Raw genomic sequence first — 19,998 nt, forward strand, 5'->3', positions numbered from 1 at the left:
TCAATGCATGTTCACCATATCTCTCCTTTCCTTCTGTGAAAAGACGCAGACACACTCAGAGGCTACTACTCCGTGACTTGTCTATCAGAGTAAAGGCAACCTGAACAGAGCCACAGTTGACCTACAATGGACACACAGCCTGAGTGAGAAATAAACATTTAGAATTGTAAGACACTAAGAGGTGGGAGTAGTTTATTACTAGAGTATATAATTTTATCCCTTTTGTAAGCTACTGAGACTTGGGGGGTAGTTTATTACCACAGTGTACAAATTTTATACTCCTGGTATATTAACAGATTTTTAATGAAGCATTCATTCATAATTATTTTGCTGTATTTAACTTAAAAAGTATATACTACTGGAATATAGTTATATGATTTCCTTCAAATAATTTATTTTCTCTCAATAAAAGGTATATATATGTACATAGATACATTCATTTATCAACTAAGTAGTCGAAAATACTGAAGTATTAGAAATCCTTGCTGGTATGTGCCCCAGCAAAATTTTATGAAATTAGAATTGCTGAGATACTGTCAATAACCAAAACTTTACGGCATACATCTAGCTTTAAACCCTGGTTGTATAAAAAAATATCTGATGGATAGAGAAGATCATTACACATATAAGAACATGATTTTTCTTTGCAATATGATTGTAGTCAAATGGATGTTCCCAGAAAATATAAAAGCTTTCTCTAATTTTTAGGGCAACAAAATCTTGGTAATCCCAAAAGTACATGCTTGCATTGATGTATATTCCCATTTTCCCAGAAAGCTCAGGGGTAATATGAAAATTTACCTCAATGATATTACAAAACTAACTTTCCTCATTTTTGGCAATAACAGAAAGGAAATTTCATTATCTTAATAGTTCATTATTCTATGTTTTCTTCTACATTTTCTAAATTGTCTTCAGAATATTAACTACTTTAATATCATATTGGTATTATTTTGTGGATTAAAAAACACTTGTAATAAGTTAAACATAGTCTGTATAGCATATCAATGTCTCACTGTATTTCATAGGCTAGAAGATCTGTAACATTTACGTATGTTGAGTGAACATTCATTTGGGGGAAACAAGTAGTATTTTCTTAGGAAATTTCCCTGGGAATTTCTAGACTCATTCTCAAGCATTTCTTTTAAATAATTTGAATAAATATAATTCTACAATTAGTGGAAATACATAGACTCCTCAGTATATAATTTTATAATTTGTTTATTTTAATGATTGATGTTTTCATTGTTATTATCAACTGTTGAGTGTCAGTAAAGCACCATTAAGTTCCTATTATGTTTTCAGAACTGTGTGCAAGGTTTCTTCCATATTAAGTTATGTTATTTAATACAGAGTAATCCTATTAAATAAATATTACTATTCCTATTTTACAAATGAGAAAAAATAGATATATGGAATTTCCAGGACCCACACTATTAAACAATAGAGGCAGAATTTGAAACAAGATTGATTTAGTTTGAAGACTCATTTCCATGGTATCTTATCATTATTAAACAATCCAGTGTGGTTGAATTTTGAGTCTTCTGATTTATAAGAAGACAACACTTGTGATAAATAGTTAGCAAGTGCATTTGGATTGTGCATGTGTAGGATGCTTATCTCTGCCTTGAGTTCTGAGAAGTTAGAATGATAATTTCAAGAATCACACATGCTCTCTCTGATTAAAAAGATTTTCTAACAGGTATGCTTAATCTTCAATCCAATGCTTTCATTCATTTATAGCAGAAATAACAAGTGCTACAAATATGTTAACTACAGAATACATAAAGACAAATAAAACTGTATTCATGATCTAAATGATCTTGTTGTTGTTATTGTTTAGTTACTAAGTCGTGTCCGATTTTTAGGAACCCCATGGACTGTAGCCCACAAGGCTCCTCTGTCTTTGAGATTTTCAAGGCAAGAATACCAGAGTGGGTTGCCATTTCCTCCTCCAGGGGATCTTCCCAACCCAGGGATCAAACCCAAGTCTCCCACATTGTCAGGGATATTCTTTACCACTGATCCACCAGGGAAACCCCTAGATGACATTATTTTCTATTAAAGGAGATAACTATTCAAACAATTGGGCTTCTGTGGTAGCTCAGCTGGTAAAGAATCTGCCTGTAGTGCACTACAGTATTCTTGGGCTTCCCTTGTGGTGCAGACAATACAAATCCACCTGTAATGTGAGAGATCTAGGTTCAATCCCTGGGTCGAGAAGATCCCCTGGAGGTGAGCATGGCAACACACTCCAGTATTCTTGCCTGGAGAATCCCCATGGACAGAGGAACTTGGGAGGTTACAGTCCATGGTGTCTCAAAGAGTTAGACATGACTGAGCAACAAAGCATAGCACAGCACATTCAAACAATACAGAAAACCATTATATACAAAGATGCTTATCACAATGTTGTATATAGTGGCACAAACTTTAAACAGTAAAATCATGTTTAAGTAAATTATTATATGCCTATAGTGTCTAATGGATTTATCCATTCAATTGGTGATTGTGGTGTTTGTAAAAATATAAATTTATTTTCATAATTGAATGCTATATGCAAAGTAACACATAATAATTTGTTTTTATCAAACCCTAGGTATAAAATAGCTAAATATTTAACAAGAAAGTAGCATAATGAATACACTAACTGTTCTACACTCATGAAGCTATAGAAAATTTAATTTTTTCTGTATATTAATAGTATGCTGCTAAAATTTTGTATAATTTTGTAATATAAATACATGAAAAGCAGTTCATTTTACATTAATACCTACCTAAAAATGAACTGCCTCTTCCTACAAACCAGATAATGCCCTGAAATAAATTTTTAATCATAAAAATTAAATAATTAAGTAGAGGTTTTTATGGAGAGAAATAGAGCTTTATACTCTGCCAGGAAAGTGAATATGGCAGCCCTAAAAAGTTGCCACTCAGCTCTCCCAGGATGGGAATATGTTTACTGACAGCCCATGTGCCAGTTCTCTGGACCAGCACTGTGTCTGCACCAAATCCAAGCTCCCCCAGGCAGCTTTCAGGCAATAACTCCACATTGTGGCCATGGTAGTACAGACCCATTCCTGCAGGACGAGGGACCTCTCTACAGGGCAACTTTGGTTGGATGAATCCAGAAGGCCTGACTAAAGCTTGTTGAGAGGGCACTCTCTTCTGAGACTCTTTTGAATCAAACATCTTCTTTGCCCTATACTTTCATAAGGGTCATATCTCCATCATTATCTGGAGGCTCTCTCTGCTTACTTCCACTTCCTCTCCTTTACCCTGCTGGGCATTTCTCTCAAAAATCTCTTACATGTCTAATCCCATCTTGACATCTGCTTCTCTGAGGCTTTTGCTTCTCACATTCCTTAATTGACCCTTGTGACCAGTTACTAAAGAAAGTTTTTTGAGTCACCTGTATCAATATCAGGCTTCTCTGATAGCTCAGTTGGTAAAGAATCCACCTGCAATGCAGGAGACCCTGTTTCGATTCCTGGATTGGGACGATCCACTGAGAAGGGATAGGCTACCCACTCCAGTATTTTTGGGATTCCCTGTGGCTCAGCTAGTAAAGAATCAGTCTGTATTTGTGTCTTGGAGAAGACTCTTGAGAGTCCCTTGGACTGCAAGGAGATCCAACCAGTCCATTCTAAAGGAGATCAATCCTGGGTGTTTATTGGAAGGACTGATGCTGAGGCTGAAACTCCAATACTTTGGCCACCTCATGCGATGAGTTGACTCACTGGAAAAGAGTCTGATGCTGGGAGGGATTGGGGGCGGGAGGAGAAGGGGACGACAGAGAATGAGATGGCTGGATGGCATCACCAACTCAATGGATGTGAGTTTGAGTGAACTCCGGGAGTTGGTGATGGACAGGGAAGCCTGGCGTGCTGTGATTCATGGGGTCGCAAACAGTCAGACACGACTGAGCGACTAAACTGAACTGAAGCTATTTTAATACATTTACAAGTCTGATTATAGTAAATATATAGTAAATTATTTGATGTAAAAATACATAATGAGTATATTACTCTTCCTAATACAATAAGTAAAAGTTTAAACTTATGATAACTAAGAGATAAGTATAGACAAGATATGTATATAATCATGAAATAATTCATCTTTACAGCTAGAAAAAAATATATATATATAAAACAAGTCAATCAATCAATATAAACTATTTTTCATAAATAAGGTAAACATTCATCAAGATTTGCCCAGGACAATCTTTATTTACACCTGTTATCCTAGAATAATTACAAATAGTACCCTCTTTTACTCACAAAAGCCTAATTTGAATTATAAATTGTATAGTCACCCTGTATATAGTTCATATAAAGTTGATTTCAATGCAGGTGTCCTTGTTCTGACACCTGAGGAAGACCCTCCCATTAATCTGTTAAGACAGTGCAGATGAAACTCAAAAGCCAGGCTGCGTCGGTGAACTGTTGCTCATGACAAATTAGTGTTTTTTTATAAACATCAGATACATTTCCATAAGTCAACTGACAGGTACCAGGGAAGAAATATAATGTTCTAATGCTTCTAAGTAGACTATATCTTAAAGTCAAAGCCTACAAGAGCTAACTTTTAAAGAGTATTTATAGGTACTGATTTTAGATTTAAAATTCAGAGAAATAAAATTTTTTAAATTTAATTATTTTTCTTCTTTTTGCCTTTATATTCTCACAGCTTATTTCTTTAGTATAGAGTTCTTTTTAGGGTAGTGATGCTGAATCATTTTCATTGTTCATAAATGTCAGTAAGGAAGCAAAATAAGTAAGAGTGATAGATAACAGTGTTACAGATTTGAACCTTCAGAGGTGAAATGATAGTTCAATCAACTCTGTGATTACATAATAAGCACAAAAGAATTTGGGACCCATCACTTAAGGCACTGGAGAGGAATGCTTTGGAAATCTGAGGAGGGAGAAAGGAAGTGTATTCCCCCCTGTGCTTCCAGTCTATTCAGTGCTTAACTCTACCATAAATTAATCACATTGCATCTTATTCAACTACTTTATTTGTTTATGGCGCTCTATAAGCTCCTTGGAAGCCGGGGCTAAGCTTTTCAATATGAAAACATTGTTGCTTAGCCTGACATATAATGTGCACAATAAAAGAAAATTCACTAAATAAATCAATAATAATGTAAAGAATATTAGAAATCATCTTGATGTTCATAGGTAAAATTATAGTAAATAAAGAAAATAAACAGCTAAGAACTGTAAATATTGGCCTTAATCAGAGAATTCATAATTGTTCAGTTCAGTTGCTCAGTCATGTCCAACAATTTGCGACCCCATGGACTGCAGCACACCAGGCTTCCCAGTCCATCACCAACTCCCGGAGCTTATTCAAACTCATGTCTATCATGTCGGTGATGCCATTCAAACATCTCATCCTCTGTTGTCCCCTTCTCCTCCTGTCTTCAATCTTTCCGCCATCAGGGTCTTTTCAAAGGAGTTGGTTCTTTGCATCAGGTGTCCAAAGTATTGGAATTTCAGCCTCAGCATCAGTCCTTCCAATAAATATTCAGGACTGATATCCTTTAGGATGGACTGATTGGATCTCCTTGCAGTCCAAGGGACTCTCAAGAGTCTTCTCCAACACTGCAGTTCAAAAGCATCAATTCTTTGGCGCTCAGCTTTCTTTATAGTCCAACTCTCACATTCATACATGACTACTGGAAAAACCATAGCTTTTACTAGATGGACCTTTGTTGGTAAAGCAATGTCTCTGATTTTTAATATGTTTTCTAGGTGGATCATAGCTTTGCTTCCAAGGAACAAGCATCTTTTAATTTCATGGCTGCAGTCACCATCTGCAGTGATTTTGGAGCCCCCCAAATAAAGTCTGTCACTGTTTTCACTGTTACCCCATCTATTTGCCATTAAGTGATGGGTCTGGATGCCATGATCTTAGTTTTCTGAATGTTGAGTTTTAAGCCAACCTTTTCATTCTCCTCTTTCACTTTCATCAAGAGGCTCTAGTTCTTCTTCGCTTTTTGCCATAGTGTGTCATCTGCATATCTGAGGTTATTGATATTTCTCCCAGTAATCTTGATTCCAGCTTGTGCTTTATCCAGGCTGGTGTTTCACATGATGTACTCTCCATATATGTTAAATAAGCAGGGTGACAATATACAACCTTGATGTACTCCTTTCCTGATTTGGAAACAGTCTGTGGTTCCATGTCCAGTTCTAACTGTTGCTTCTTGACCTGCATACATTATTGTAATTTTTATCTAATATAAAATTAATTTTAAAAACACAGTACCTTTCTCATCCTAGTACTAACCTATCATTAGCTTCAGAAAAAACAGTGACAATACAATCTAAAAAATAGTTACAAAAAATATAGCAGGAAAGGTGTACATCTTGTGTGAGGAAACTAAAAAACTAATTGAAGCATTAAGAATAGAAAAAATAAAGGCCAAGTAAATATTTTGGCTATAAAACAGTTATATTAATATATAATTCTCAAACTATTTTATAAATCTAAGAAATATGTATTTTAAAAATTTTGTTGATGTATTGTTGATGCTGGGAGGGATTGGGGGCAGGAGGAGAAGGGGAAGACAGAGAATGAGATGGCTGGATGGCATCACCGACTCGATGGACATGAGTTTGGGTAAACTCTGGGAGTTACTGATGGACAGGGAGACCTGCAATTCATGGGGTTGCAAAGAGTCAGACACGACTGAGCGACTGAACTGAACTGAACTGAGACCAATACTGTAAAGCAGTTATCCTTCAATTAAAAATAAATTAACAAAAAGAAAGCTTCCTATGTAAAATTTTAAAATCATCATACTGCAATTAATCCTCAATATGAGGATTACAAGAAATTTTTGAAAAATAGATTGTGAGATGAAATTTGCCTTGCCAGAATAAAGAGAAAAATAAAGCTACTGTAATGAAAACCATATTGTGCCAATACATAAAGAAATCAGTGAGAATGAAATCAAACATTCAAAGTGAGATACCAAGTGTCCAGATATTCAGTATATGATAAATGGGACTAGTCAGCTTAGAAATGAGAGCATGAATAATTCAGTAAATGCCTGTTAAAACGTTTAGAAAAAATAGATTACTACTTACACAATAAATCACTAATATACCTAGCTGGGGCTAGTGGTAAAGAACCCACCTGCCAATGCAGGAGAAACAAGAGATGTGGTTCAATCTCTAGATCTAGAAGATCCCTGGAGAAGGAAATAGCAACCCATTCCAGTATTCTTGCCTGGGAAATCCCATAGACAGAGGGGCCTGGAGGGCTATTGTCCATGGGGTCACAAAGAGTCAGAAGCAACTGAAGCAACTCAGCATGCATATTAAAGATCAAAATATAATAAAGTATATAACAATTAAATAAAATATAAAAAATATTTGTTTTCTAACTTTTGGGGGTAAGGAGTTCTTTCTACACAACATGTTGTCAAACCAGGAGAGTTAAAAAAACTGACAAAAAAAGAAAAATAAATTATGGAGGACACTAGACAGAATTCAGATAAAAACTAGATACAAAGGATAAAAGCAAAGATATTTACAACATAACTTGTACAGGAATCTCAGAGAGAAGAGTAGACTAATAAATATATGAAATTATGCTAATATTTACTGGTAGCAAGAGAAAATAAGTTTAAAATATGTCAAATTTTAGCCATCACACTGGCAAAACATTAAAGTTTTGGTACTAGTATATTCACTACTAGCAATAATATAGATAAATGGCATTTTTATAATGATTTGTGTTCAGTCACTCAGTCATGTTTGACTCTTTGTGATCTCATGTACTGAAGCACACCAGGCTTCCCCATCCTTTACTATCTCCTGGAGTTTTCTCAAACTCATGCCCATTGAGTTGATGATGCCATAAATAGAATAAATTACTCTAATAGAACAAACTGGGTAACTTGGAAACATTGATGAAGTAATGAAATTAAAACATGAGAACCCCATGGACAGAGAAACCTGTTCAGGCTATAGGGCATAGGGTTGCACAGAGTCAAACACGACTAAAGTGACAACACACATGCAAGCACATATGTATATATTAACACAGTAATAAAAAACCCATGTTCCTTGGAAGAAAAACTATGACCAACCTAGACAGCATCTTAAAAAGCAGCGACATTACTCTTCCAACAAAGGTCTGTATTGTCAAAGCTATGGTTTTTCCAGTAGTAATGTATGGATGTGAGAGTTGGACCGTAAAGAAAGCTGAGCACCAAAGAACTGATGATTTTGAACTGTGGTGTTGGAGAAGACTCTTGAGAGTCTCTTGGACTGCAAGAGATCAAACCAGTCAATCCTAAAAGAAATCAGTCCTAAATAGTCATTGGAAGGACTGATGGTGAAGCTGAAACTCCCAACACTTTGGCCACCTGATGCAAAGAACTGACTCACTGGAAAAGACTCTGAAGCTGGGAAAGAGTGAAGGCAGGAGGAGAAGGGGATGACAGAGGATGAGATGGTTGGATGGCATCACCAACTTAATGGACATGAGTTTGAGGAAGCTCCGGGAGTTGGTGCTGCACAGGAAAGCTGGCGTGCTGCAGTCCATGGGGTTGCAAAATGTTGGGACAGGACTGAGCAACTGAACTGAACTGAGATACTTAATCCCTCCTTTTAATGATGATGTGGTATTCTATATTACAGAATTATCATAATTTATTCAGCTAGTCCATAAACAGTGAAGAGGAACTGAGAAGCCTTTTGATGAAGGTGAAGGAGGAGAGCAAAACAGCTGGCTTAAAACTAAATATTAAAAAAACTAAGATCACAGCATCTGGCCCCATTACTTCATGGCAAATAGAGGGGGAAGAGGTGGAAGTAGTGACAGATTTCCTTTTCCTGGGCTCTAAAATCACTGTGAATAGTCACTGCAGCCATGAAATCAGAAGACATTTTCTTCTTGGCAGGAAAGCTATGACAAACCTAAACAGTGTGTTGAAAAGCAGAGACATTACTCTGCAGACAAAGACTAGTCAAGGCTATGGTCTTCCCAGTGGTCATGTATGATTATGAAAGCTGGACAGTAAAGAAGGCAGAGCAATGAAAAACTGATGCCTTTGAACTATGGTGCTGGAAAAGACTCCTGAGAGTCCCTTTGACAGCAAGGAGAATAAATCAGTCAATCTTAAGGGAAATCAACCTTGAATACTCATTGGAAGGACTGATGTTGAAGATGAAATTCCAGTATTTTAGTCATTTGATGTGAACACCTGACCCACTGGAAAAGTTCCTGATGCTGGGAAAGATTGAGGACAGACAGAGAAGATGGTATCAGAGGATGAGATGGCTGGATGGAATCACCGATGCAATGGACATGAATTTGGGCAAATTTGGGGGGATGGTGGGGGACAGGGAGGCCTGGTGTGCTGCAATCCATGGGGCTGCAAAAATTCAGACATGACTGGGCGACTGAACAACAACAGTTAAGTATATATATATAAATCTAGAATACCTTTGGTATTAGTTGTGTGACAAAAACAAGTGTTAGATTTCATTTGTACAAAAAATGTACACACAAATGTATATGCACATACTTGTTTACACTTACAGAAAAATCTGGAGTTATAGGCTTCAAATGGCTAAGTAATTTTGAGGAGTAGAAATGTATTAAGTATTATTCTATTATTATTAACATTACATGATCAAAAACATTATGACACTAGGAAAAAAAGTTTTATTTTTTCCATGTACTTCAACAACATATAGAAGAAGGAAATGCCACTCCAGCATTCTTGCCTGGAGAATCCCAGGGACAGAGGAGCACGGTGGGCTGTTGTCTACGGGGTCACACAGAGTTGGACACGAGTGAAGTGACTTAGCAGCAGCAGGAGCAACAACATATATGTATATCACTGCTGCTGCTGCTGCTGCTAAGTCGCTTCAGTCGTGTCCGACTCTGTACAACCCCATAGATGGCAGCCGACCAGGCTCCGCCGTCCCTGGGATTCTCCAGGCAAGAACACTGGAGTGGGCTGCCATTTCCTTCTCCAATGTGTGAAAGGGATAAGTGAAAGTGAAGTCGCACAGTCCTGTCCGATTAGTAGCGACCCCATGGACTTCAGCCCACCAGGCTCCTCTGTCCATGTGATTTTCTAGGCAAGAGTACTGGAGTGGCTTGCCATTGCCTTCTCCATGTATATCACTGAGATTATTTAAATTATTTAAGAAAATAAAAATAAATTCTAATTATTTGTGGCAAAAAACTTAAAATATTTTATGTCCACCGAGTAGAATAGAAATTGGATTAAATATTAATGATTCTACAATTTGAGATGTAGAAGAAAAAAATATGATATCTTCATCCACTGTGAACTTTATGTGACTTTCTTGATAACGTAGAATACATAGAATCCTGGAAACTACATTAAGGTTAAGAAATTAATGACCATAGGGATTGCTTGGGCACACAGTGCTTCATTCTTAGTTTCAAAAAGGAGTATGACAAATTCCTAAATCTAGTAGAATATAATTTGATCTGATTAGACTAGATATAGGAATGTAGCGTTATAATAGTTAATAAGAAAAGGAAAAGACTCATATCAGAATATATTTTTAAAAATTAATTAGTATAGTGATATATATTTAGAAAGAGAACAAAAAGAGAAAATTACAAAATAAAGCAGCTTATTTTTTCTTAACACCTTTGCTCATAGTTATGAAATTCTCATTGTTTAGTGATTGATCCAAAAATACTAATAATAAAACAATGTTTTATGCAAGTTTTTGGATTTTTTATTTGCGTTTGACACACCAATTCTATTTTCTTGAAACAGAGTTTATAAAATTGAGAACCATGATTCCAAAGAACAATATTTAGGGGTGTGGTGAATGCACAGAAATTATAAATGTTTTTTGAGCCTGTTTCCAAGTGAATATTTTTTGGAGGTAGGGAAATAAACCATCATTTTCTTCAGTCTATTAAAAATTACTGCTGGATTGAAAGTATATAAAAATGGACACCAAATTTTTCATTATTTCACTTTATATTCATAAAACACAACACAACATAAATTAGACTTAGAAACAATATAACTCTTCATGACATTCACATTCTCTAAGCCTTTGATGCTCAGATAAATTATATAAGGCTACTAAAATTTATGCAAAATTGAGGCATAATATTGAGGGTTATTAAATTATAAAAGATATGAAAAGATCTTTAAATGGAAGAAATAAATGTGAATTTGTTCTTCTGAATGCAAAATGGTATACTTTTTCCTAAGTCTTGAGATCGTAAAGTAAGACGTAAAATATTTTCACTGACATAAATATCCTCTCAGAACTTTCACTTTAAAAGGGAAGGAATACAAATGAGTAGAACAGAAACAACAAAACACTGTCGTCAACTACAGTTATGACAATCTGAAGGTTTTCAGAAAGAATTGTTACTAAGGAAATGACAGGAACAAATGTACACTCATAAGTCACCTGCACAGTGTAAGAAATCAGTTCATGGAACACAGATGTCTGATTAAAACTTAAATTTAATCTAATCAATAGAGCTACCTTGTTTCAGTCAATATGGCTCTTTAGTAGAAAAGTAATCCTTGTTCAAAACCCTCTACTACATGTGTTGGAAAATTATTCTGATAGTTATACACATCTAGGATGACTGAGAGGTGAATGGCGTGCCTTTATTAAAACAGTTCTCAAATTCTGCAAGCACGAATCATGGTCCTAGTAACATACACAAAGATTAACTTGTTTTCCAGAACCCTTTATTCTAACAGTCTTAAAGTTATGTAGCGAACCGAATCATACCCTGATCATAACAGTGTTAAAATTTTATATTAAACCTACTATTTTCTAATCATAAGCCTTCTGATATGCACATCCACCTACAGGTTGAAGTTCAGGGTCTTTGTTAACTTTCTTTCTATATCCCTGTGTTATTCAAAATATTTGTCTAAAAGTAAGGAGAAATGTTAAATCTCCAAGTGGATTGTATTTAGGAGAAAATGATTCCTACAGTTCAGAAATTTACTATTTAACTAAATTATATAGATTTTAACAGGATGCTAGAAAGTGAAAGTCACTCAGTGGTGTCCGACTCTTTGTGACCCCATGGACTATACAGTCCACGGAATTCTCTAGGCCAGAATACTGGAGTGGGTAGCCCTTCCCTTTTCCAGGAGATCTTCCCTACCCAGGCATCAAAACCAGGTCTCCCTCATAGAGGGCAGATTTTTTACCAGCTGAGCCACAAGGGAAGCCCAAGAAAACTGGAGTGGGTAGCCTATCCCTTCTCCAGCAGATCTTCCCCACCCAGGAATTGAACCAGGGTCTCCTGCATTGCAAGCGGATTCTTTATCAACTGAGCTGTCAGGGAATCATTGCCACTTTAATGAAACACATTCAATGACCAAAGTAAAGAATATCCTGGGAATATAGTTTTCAAAAGGCTCACCAAAATGTGAGACCAAATCTCTGGCCACAGAATATAATGTTCTCTCTCTATGCATATTTTTTACTAACACTGACCTGAACTTACGCATATGACAGCTAAGAATATTAGTCTTTTCCTAGAGTTGCAAATGATGCCAGTCTCCTTAATACCTCACTATATCTCATCTAGAATTCTGAGGAAGAGTTATAGTATTTTACTGTTTTTATTTTTATATTGACAGACCATCTCAACACTAACTACTAGAATTTAAGTCCACTGGGGGTGGGGCTGTGCCTTCTTTGTCCAGCACATATACTATCACATACATGTCCTGTCTACAATATACAAACAATACTAGGGCAAAGGCTATGTCTTGCTTACCACTGTATCCCAGTTCTAAGACTCTGCTTAATACATATTAGGCACTGAGTAAATATTTGTTGAATGAATGCTAATGTTTAATAACTGTTTGCTGAATTAATAGCTAAGACTCTTTCCTGAAACGTGGGGCTTCATTGGACTAAACTATTTTAGTACAGATAGAATTAGATCCTGAGCTATTTAAAAATAGAAGAAAACCATAGATTTAATCTCCTGCTAACAAGTTTCTGCTAAAAGTCTAGTGATAAGGCATCCATTACTTTGTTAGAAGACTTTTGTATGGATGAAAATCTGTCTTCACATAGCTTTCACTACTTAGTTATGAATTGTATATAACATCCATACATAGTAAATTCAAGCATCATTTTCTCTGGCATCCTTAAGAATATAAGATGACTCAATACAAGTTTCCTGAATTCCAAATTCTCGCTTTTAACTCTTGATCCAGTGGGGTTTTCTTTCTAGATGAAGAAGTCAGTTTGTTGAAGTTTTTTTTCCTAAAATAATTAATCCAGCACTGCACATAATATTCTAGATTATGTGTCAGGTACACAGTGGATAGTGCACCTACTGTCCTTCTCTCAATTGCACACAAGTGTCTCCTCCTCTCTCTTCTCTCCTCTCAGCTCCTTTTTCTCTACTTTCCCTTCCTCATCCTTTCCCTCCCTCCCTTGCTTTCCCATCCACAGTTATGTTAATGACTTTGATTTACATGACATTTGTAATCTTAGAGGAAAGGTGATTAAAAATGCAGGTTCTGTGCAGAGTACACATGAATCTGAGTCATGGATTCAGCATTATCAGCAAAATGATCTTTGTTGTTTATTTAGCTGCTCTACTATGTATTATGAGGAAACGGTAACCCACTCCAGTATTCTTGCCTGGAGAATCCCATGGACGGAGAAGCCTGGTAGGCTACAGTCCACGGGGTCGCAAAGAGTCGGACACGACTGAGCGATGGAACGGAACGGAACTATGTATTATATTGGGCTTCCCTGATAGTTCAGTTGGTAAAGAATCCGCCTGCAATGCGGGAGACCTGTATTCGTCCCTGGGTTGGGAAGATCCCCTGGAGTAGGGATAGGCTACCCACTTCAGTATCCTGGCCTGAAGAATGCCATGGACTATACAGTCTACAGAGTCGGACATGACTGAACGACTTTCACTTTCTTTCTATGTATTATTTAGTGCCTACTCTGTATTATTTTGGGGGGCTCCAAAATCACTGCAGATGGTTACTGCAGCCATGAAATTAAAAGACCCTGTTCCTTGGAAGAAAAGCTATGACCAACTTAGACAGCATATTAAAAAGCAGAGACATTATTTTTCCAACAAAGGTCTGTCTAGTCAGTGCTATGGTTTTTCCAGTAGTCATGTATGGATGTGAGAGTTGGACCGTAAAGAAAGCTGAGCACTGAAGAATTGATGCTTTTGAACTATGGTGTTGGAGAAGACGCTTGAGAGTCCCTTAGACTGCAAGGAGATCCAACCAGTCAATCCTAAAGGAATCAGTCCTGAATATTCATTGGAAGGACTGATGCTGAGGCTGAAATTCCAATACTTTGTCCGCCTGATGCAAAGAACTGACTCATTGGAAAAGACTCTGATGCTGGGAAAGATTGAAGGCAGCAGGAGAAGAGGATGACAGAGGATGAGGTGGTTGGATGGTATCACTGACTCGATGGACATGAGTTTGAGCAAGATCCGGGAATTGGTGATGGACAGGGAATGGATGCAGGGCGTGCTGCAGTCCCTGGGGTTGCAAAAAAGTTGGACACGACTAAGTGACTGAACTGAAGGTGAAGGGAAGGTGAAGTCGCTCAGTCGTGTCCAACTCTTTGCGACCCCATGGACTGTAGCCTACCAGGCTCCTCTGTCCATGGGATTTTCCAGGCAATAATACTGGAGTGGATTGCTATTTCCTTCTCCAGGGGATCTTCCCAACCCAGGGATTGAACCCGGGTCTCCCGCTTTGTAGACAGACGCTTTACCATCTGAGCCACCAGGGAAGTCAGACTGAACTGAACTGAACTGAATTTAGCTATGTAGTTGTGTCAAACTCTTTTGTGAACCCATGGAATGTAGCTAGAAAGGCTTCTTTCTCCATGGGATTTCCCAAGCAAGAATACTGGAGTGGGTTGCCATTTCCTCCTGCAGGGGATCTTTCAGACCCAGGATCCATCCTGTGTCTCCAGCTTGCAGGAGGATTGTTTACCACTGAGATAACTGGCATCTTTAGTGAGTTTCTAAAATTGATGTGCCCTTATTTTTCCATCTGTAAAATTGGGAGAATAACTTTTTTCCCGTGGTCATGTATGGATGTGAGAGTTGGACTGTGAAGAAAGCTGATTGCCGAAGAATTGATGCTTTTGAACTGTGGTGTTGGAGAAGACTCTTGAGAGTCCCTTGTACCGCAAGGAGATCCAACCAGTCCATTCTAAGGGAGATCGATCCTGGGTGTTCATTGGAAAGACTGATGCTAAAGCTGAAACTGCAATACTTTGGCCACCTCATGCGACGAGTTGACTCACTGGAAAAGACTCTGATGCTGGGAAAGGTTGGGGGCGGGAGGAGAAGGGGATGACCGAGAATGAGATGGCTGGATGGCATCACCGACTCTGTGGACATGAGTTTGAGTGAACTCCGGGAGTTGGTGATAGACAGGGAGGCCTGGCGTGCTGTGATTCATGGGGTCGCGGAGAGTCGGACACGACTGAGTGACTGAACTGAACTGAACTGAACGGTATCTAACCTTTATTTTCCCTTCATGCTTGATTGCAGTTCCACTAAGTATAACATTCTAGGTTGAACATGTGTCTTTATTTTGGAGACATTTCCCCCATGGTTTTCTGGTATCGTCAATGGGTAATCTCATGGTGTTCTAATTTTCTTGCCTTGACTGTGATATTTTATATTAGCACTCTCTAACCTTAAAAATTTAGACTCCTCTGTTTATCTTTGGAGTTAAGATATATTTCCTTATTTTGACTACAAGATGTTTCCCTTTGAGTAATATCTTAAATCTCAGCCTTAGCAGTGAGTATAACAGTAGTACTCATGTTAAATACTGGACACAAGTACTGTCCATATGGCTAGTACTCATGTCCAGTTTATTCACCACTGTAAACCCAGCAAGTTGTACTGTGTAGAGCATAGCCGGCATTCAGTAAATATTTGTTGAATGAAAGACTGATATTTCTCATAATTCAAAAGTGAAAGTGTGAAAGTGTTAGTCACTTAGTAGTGTCCAACATTTTGTGATCCCATGAACTGTAGCCCATCAGGCCCCTGTCTGTTGAATTCTCCAGGTAACAATGTTGGAGTGGATAGCCATTCCATTCTCCAGAGGATCTTCCCCACCCAGTCTCCTGAAATGCAGGTGGATTCCTTACCATCTCAGCCATCAGGGAAGCTTCTGATGGCTCCATGGTATCTCTGATTCAAAAGAGACTTAATAATATGAAAAGTAGTTTCATAGTTCAGTTCATTGTAAGATATTTAATAATAATGCACAAGAATTCAAAGAGTTTACTGCGCTTGACTTTAACTAGAGTAAATAATTCTAGAGTTACTGTGATTCTGAGAATATCTGTTATGTCGTTTTAGTTAAAAATTTAGGTGACATTACTTTGCACAAATTTTCTTTCTTGGTCTTGAAACAAGCTCGAAACGTAGATGTAATTTCTGCTTTTCACAAAGGAGGACTCTGCCTCAAATATTTGTCTGAAATCACCCTAGTGGGAAGGGGTGTAGCTGAAACTAGAAGTTACATCTAATGATCAGGTCCAGGATTCTCAGTTGGTGGCATGCATATATGTGAATTAATCTCCGGAGGCCTGTGGCAGTCATTTCATCATATTTTGATAATATCTCAAGAGTCAATTTTTTTTTTTTTCAGTTTTCCACCCTGCTTTGCCTCCTCTTGTTTGGGACCCCATCATCATAATTATTTTCTTAGATAAATCTTAATCACCTGTATATAAATATAAAACACCAGATTTGTCTATTTCATTTTTAAATGAAAAATCAGACATTTCCTTTCGTTGCTTAACCAAAAATGTGTCTCATAGTATATAATGGGATAAAAGGGAAGAAGAGTATACCTGAAAGACTCTATAAACAGGGGATTTATTAATTATGCATTTGCATTTTAGCTTCAAAATTATTTTGTCTCTGATTTCTTCTTAGAATATTTAATTATCATAGAACATTATCAGTCATTTTGTCTGTAAGTTTGCACCCATATTTTATTAGAGAATGAAGCCAAAAATCTAAATGTCTAAAGAAAAACCATGTATTACCATCTCCACAAAATATATTACTAAAATTATTTGAAAATAATATATTTTAAAAGCAATTATACTTGAATATTGTCATCTATGCAAATGATTGCTATATTGTAGGATTATTGATTTGAGAAATTGTTTTTAAAAATAAAAATGAGTTCTCTTCCTTGAGCTCTCTCAAAATATAACTTCTTAGTCAAAGCTCACTGTAAATTAGTTTAGAACAGCCAAAATCTCACACCACTTTTTCAATTCTTTTACAAAGTCTAATAAAAATGAGATTGTTTTCAACATTACAAATAAGACACCTCAAGCTTGAGAAATTTTAACCAACTTGCCAAGATGCCATAGAGCCTCACTGAGAATAAAACACAGGAACTGTGACTTCAGGTTTTAGCTACAACAACAGGATCAGTTTTCATAGTTCAGCAATATAAAAATCAATAAAATATCTCTTCTTTATACTCTTGATGAAAACTAATGAGGAAACAAGCTATTGTCTCTGATTAGATACAAAAAAATAATGGCTTCCAATTTGGTAAATTCCAAAATAGGTGACTTTGAAGATTTAATTTAGAAACTGGCATCAGACATCAAAATTCTTAGAAAGAACCATCTGTGGTTAGTTTTAGGAAGGTCTCTCAAAAAAGGAGAAAGGAAGAAGAAAATATGAATATAAGTGGTTTAGACATGTCTACATCAATTTTCTTCAACTAAATATTAAAAGGATGAAAAATTCATCACAACTGTAGCTACTTTGAAAAGTGAATACATACATTCTCATCATTGAGACCCTAAGAGCTAATTACAACAGCAACATATAGCTGTATTTTTTTACTATGTATTTATTCACTGGCCAGAAAAATTCATATTCTGTTTGGTACTATAATAAAATAATTCATCTACTGTAGCTGTTAACACATTTATCTCTCTCTCACTTATCCTTAATGGCAAAAACAGTACATGACATTCCAAATTAAAATTTCCCTCTTGAAAACTATTAAGAAAAGCCAATGACATGACTACTGAGTTATTTTGTTTCAGTTCAAATCTTGGACATATTGTATATGAAAACTTGAAGAAATCATAAATGATCTACTACTCACCTTCATTTCCTAAATGAAGAAACTGTGTTCAGAGAAATTAAGGACTCCTGACACATAGGATCATGTCTCCAGACTGTCAGAGTCCATCTCTGTCTACACTACCACCAAACTCTCTAATTCTAAGTAGTTTGAAAGAGAGTTCTGGAACCTTGATAATACAAATATCCTCAAGAAGAAAACATATTATTTAAAACAAAACATCTCTTTAGAAAGACAGCATCATGCCCTTTAGTAAGCAGCTTGTCTATTAGGTCGCAAAAGAAACTTGCACTTGGAGTGATAAAGGAGCATACAGGTTGTTATTTTAGAAAACCACTGGGAAATCTGTTTTTACTTATGAGAACACAGATTCATTTGCAATGTTATGAAGATGCAGGAGAGCACTGATACATGGCCTACTAAGGTATCTTTCATAATTTTATAATATATTCAAAGAAACAAACCATTATGACACACTTAAATATAAGAAGTTATTAATTATGTGGTATGTTTGTGCCCATCCAGAACATTTAAGTTTCTAAGGGAAAAGGGTAAATTAACTAAAACCATAATATTTAAAAAACAGTGTCAAACATATTCTGGCAAGACTCATATTACTTAGCATACTTTATTCTGTTTTTGGAGAGAAAATACAATTGTTCTATAGGCCAGTAGTGGCAAAAAATTCACTCTAGCTATATGCTAAAAATAATCATAAGCATAATAAATTTTAGGAATGATGCAAGTAGTTATAAAGGCATGTTTCCATCTTTATAGTGATCGTATTTTACTCTTGAGTTCTAAACACTGCCCCCCCTTCCCTTTCTGTCATACACATGCACACACATACACACACACACACACACACACACACACATGCATCCAGGATATGCACATCAACATAACATTTCATGTACTTGTACACAGCCAATTAAAATAAAAATCATTCAAAATTGACAATTAATTATACACAATTTCTAACAAATATAACACATTGCCACCCTGATGGATTTTTTTAGCCATATTTATGATCTTTCTTGACTAAAACTTTGCTTATTTTTTTCAAATAGCAAAAAAGAAAGGATAAGGGAAAAAGCAATATTAGTGTATTGAAAAGCATCATACATACCATGCTGTGTAACAAGTTTTTAAAATAACTTTGTCTTTAAAATGAAGAATTATTCAGAAAGTTCAACAGTGGCATTCATTCACTAAATGCAGTTACAAAATCATTTCTACTCCCCTCCCTACTTCCAGTAACTTAGTCTTTACTAGTTTCCACTGCGCTTCGAGTCAAAACCAACAGAGCTAATTTCGGTGCTTCGCACATAGGCTCATTTCATTCTATCAGAAAATGAGTAGATCTAATAAAAAAAAATAAACTGATAGTAAAATATCCCACATGTGCCCGGGGAAATGCAAATTATTTAACCCAGAATGATTTCTAAAGAGAAACGAGGAGGGAGTGGGTAGATACCAAAGAATAGTTTGAAGTCCTTGAATTTACTCACCAGTTTCCCAGATGCACGGTCAGTAACAGGAACATCAACCTCACCCCTCTCCTTTGATTCCACAGAAGAAAAGGGGAGAAGAGAAGAGCTTTCCAAGAACCCATGGGGATCGCTTTTTCTTCTTAGTTCCCCAGCCAGGACTTTTTCTGCCACCTCAGCTGCAGACTGGTGAGTACAGAAAGGAGAAGGTGAAAAGGCTGTACACCTCCCAACCAGGTAGGATGCGACTCCCAGCGGAATTGAGCAAAGCGAGCCAATCAGACCGAGAGGATGCTGGTAGAAATTATCTGTAAAAAAGTTGGGCCAATCAACAGCCAAGGAGGCGGAGCTTCC

The 19,998-nt window shown here is 36.6% G+C and overlaps 1 protein-coding gene across 1 annotated transcript in view; it reads right to left on the reverse strand.

The window, feature by feature from the left end:
* The window catches only part of GABRG1 (gamma-aminobutyric acid type A receptor subunit gamma1), a 90,133-nt gene extending 70,364 nt beyond the window's left edge, over window positions 1-19,769 (reverse strand). The window contains exon 1 of the mRNA XM_055434615.1: window positions 19,666-19,769. Within this exon, the coding sequence (XP_055290590.1) occupies window positions 19,666-19,769 (104 nt within the window). The remainder of the gene's footprint in view (window positions 1-19,665) is intronic.
* Between the last annotated feature and the right edge of the window lie 229 nt (window positions 19,770-19,998).

This window comes from Moschus berezovskii, chromosome 5, assembly GCF_049115385.1.
Source record: "Moschus berezovskii isolate FMDL1 chromosome 5, NW_MosBer_1.0, whole genome shotgun sequence".
NCBI classification, from domain to species: domain Eukaryota; kingdom Metazoa; phylum Chordata; class Mammalia; order Artiodactyla; family Moschidae; genus Moschus; species Moschus berezovskii.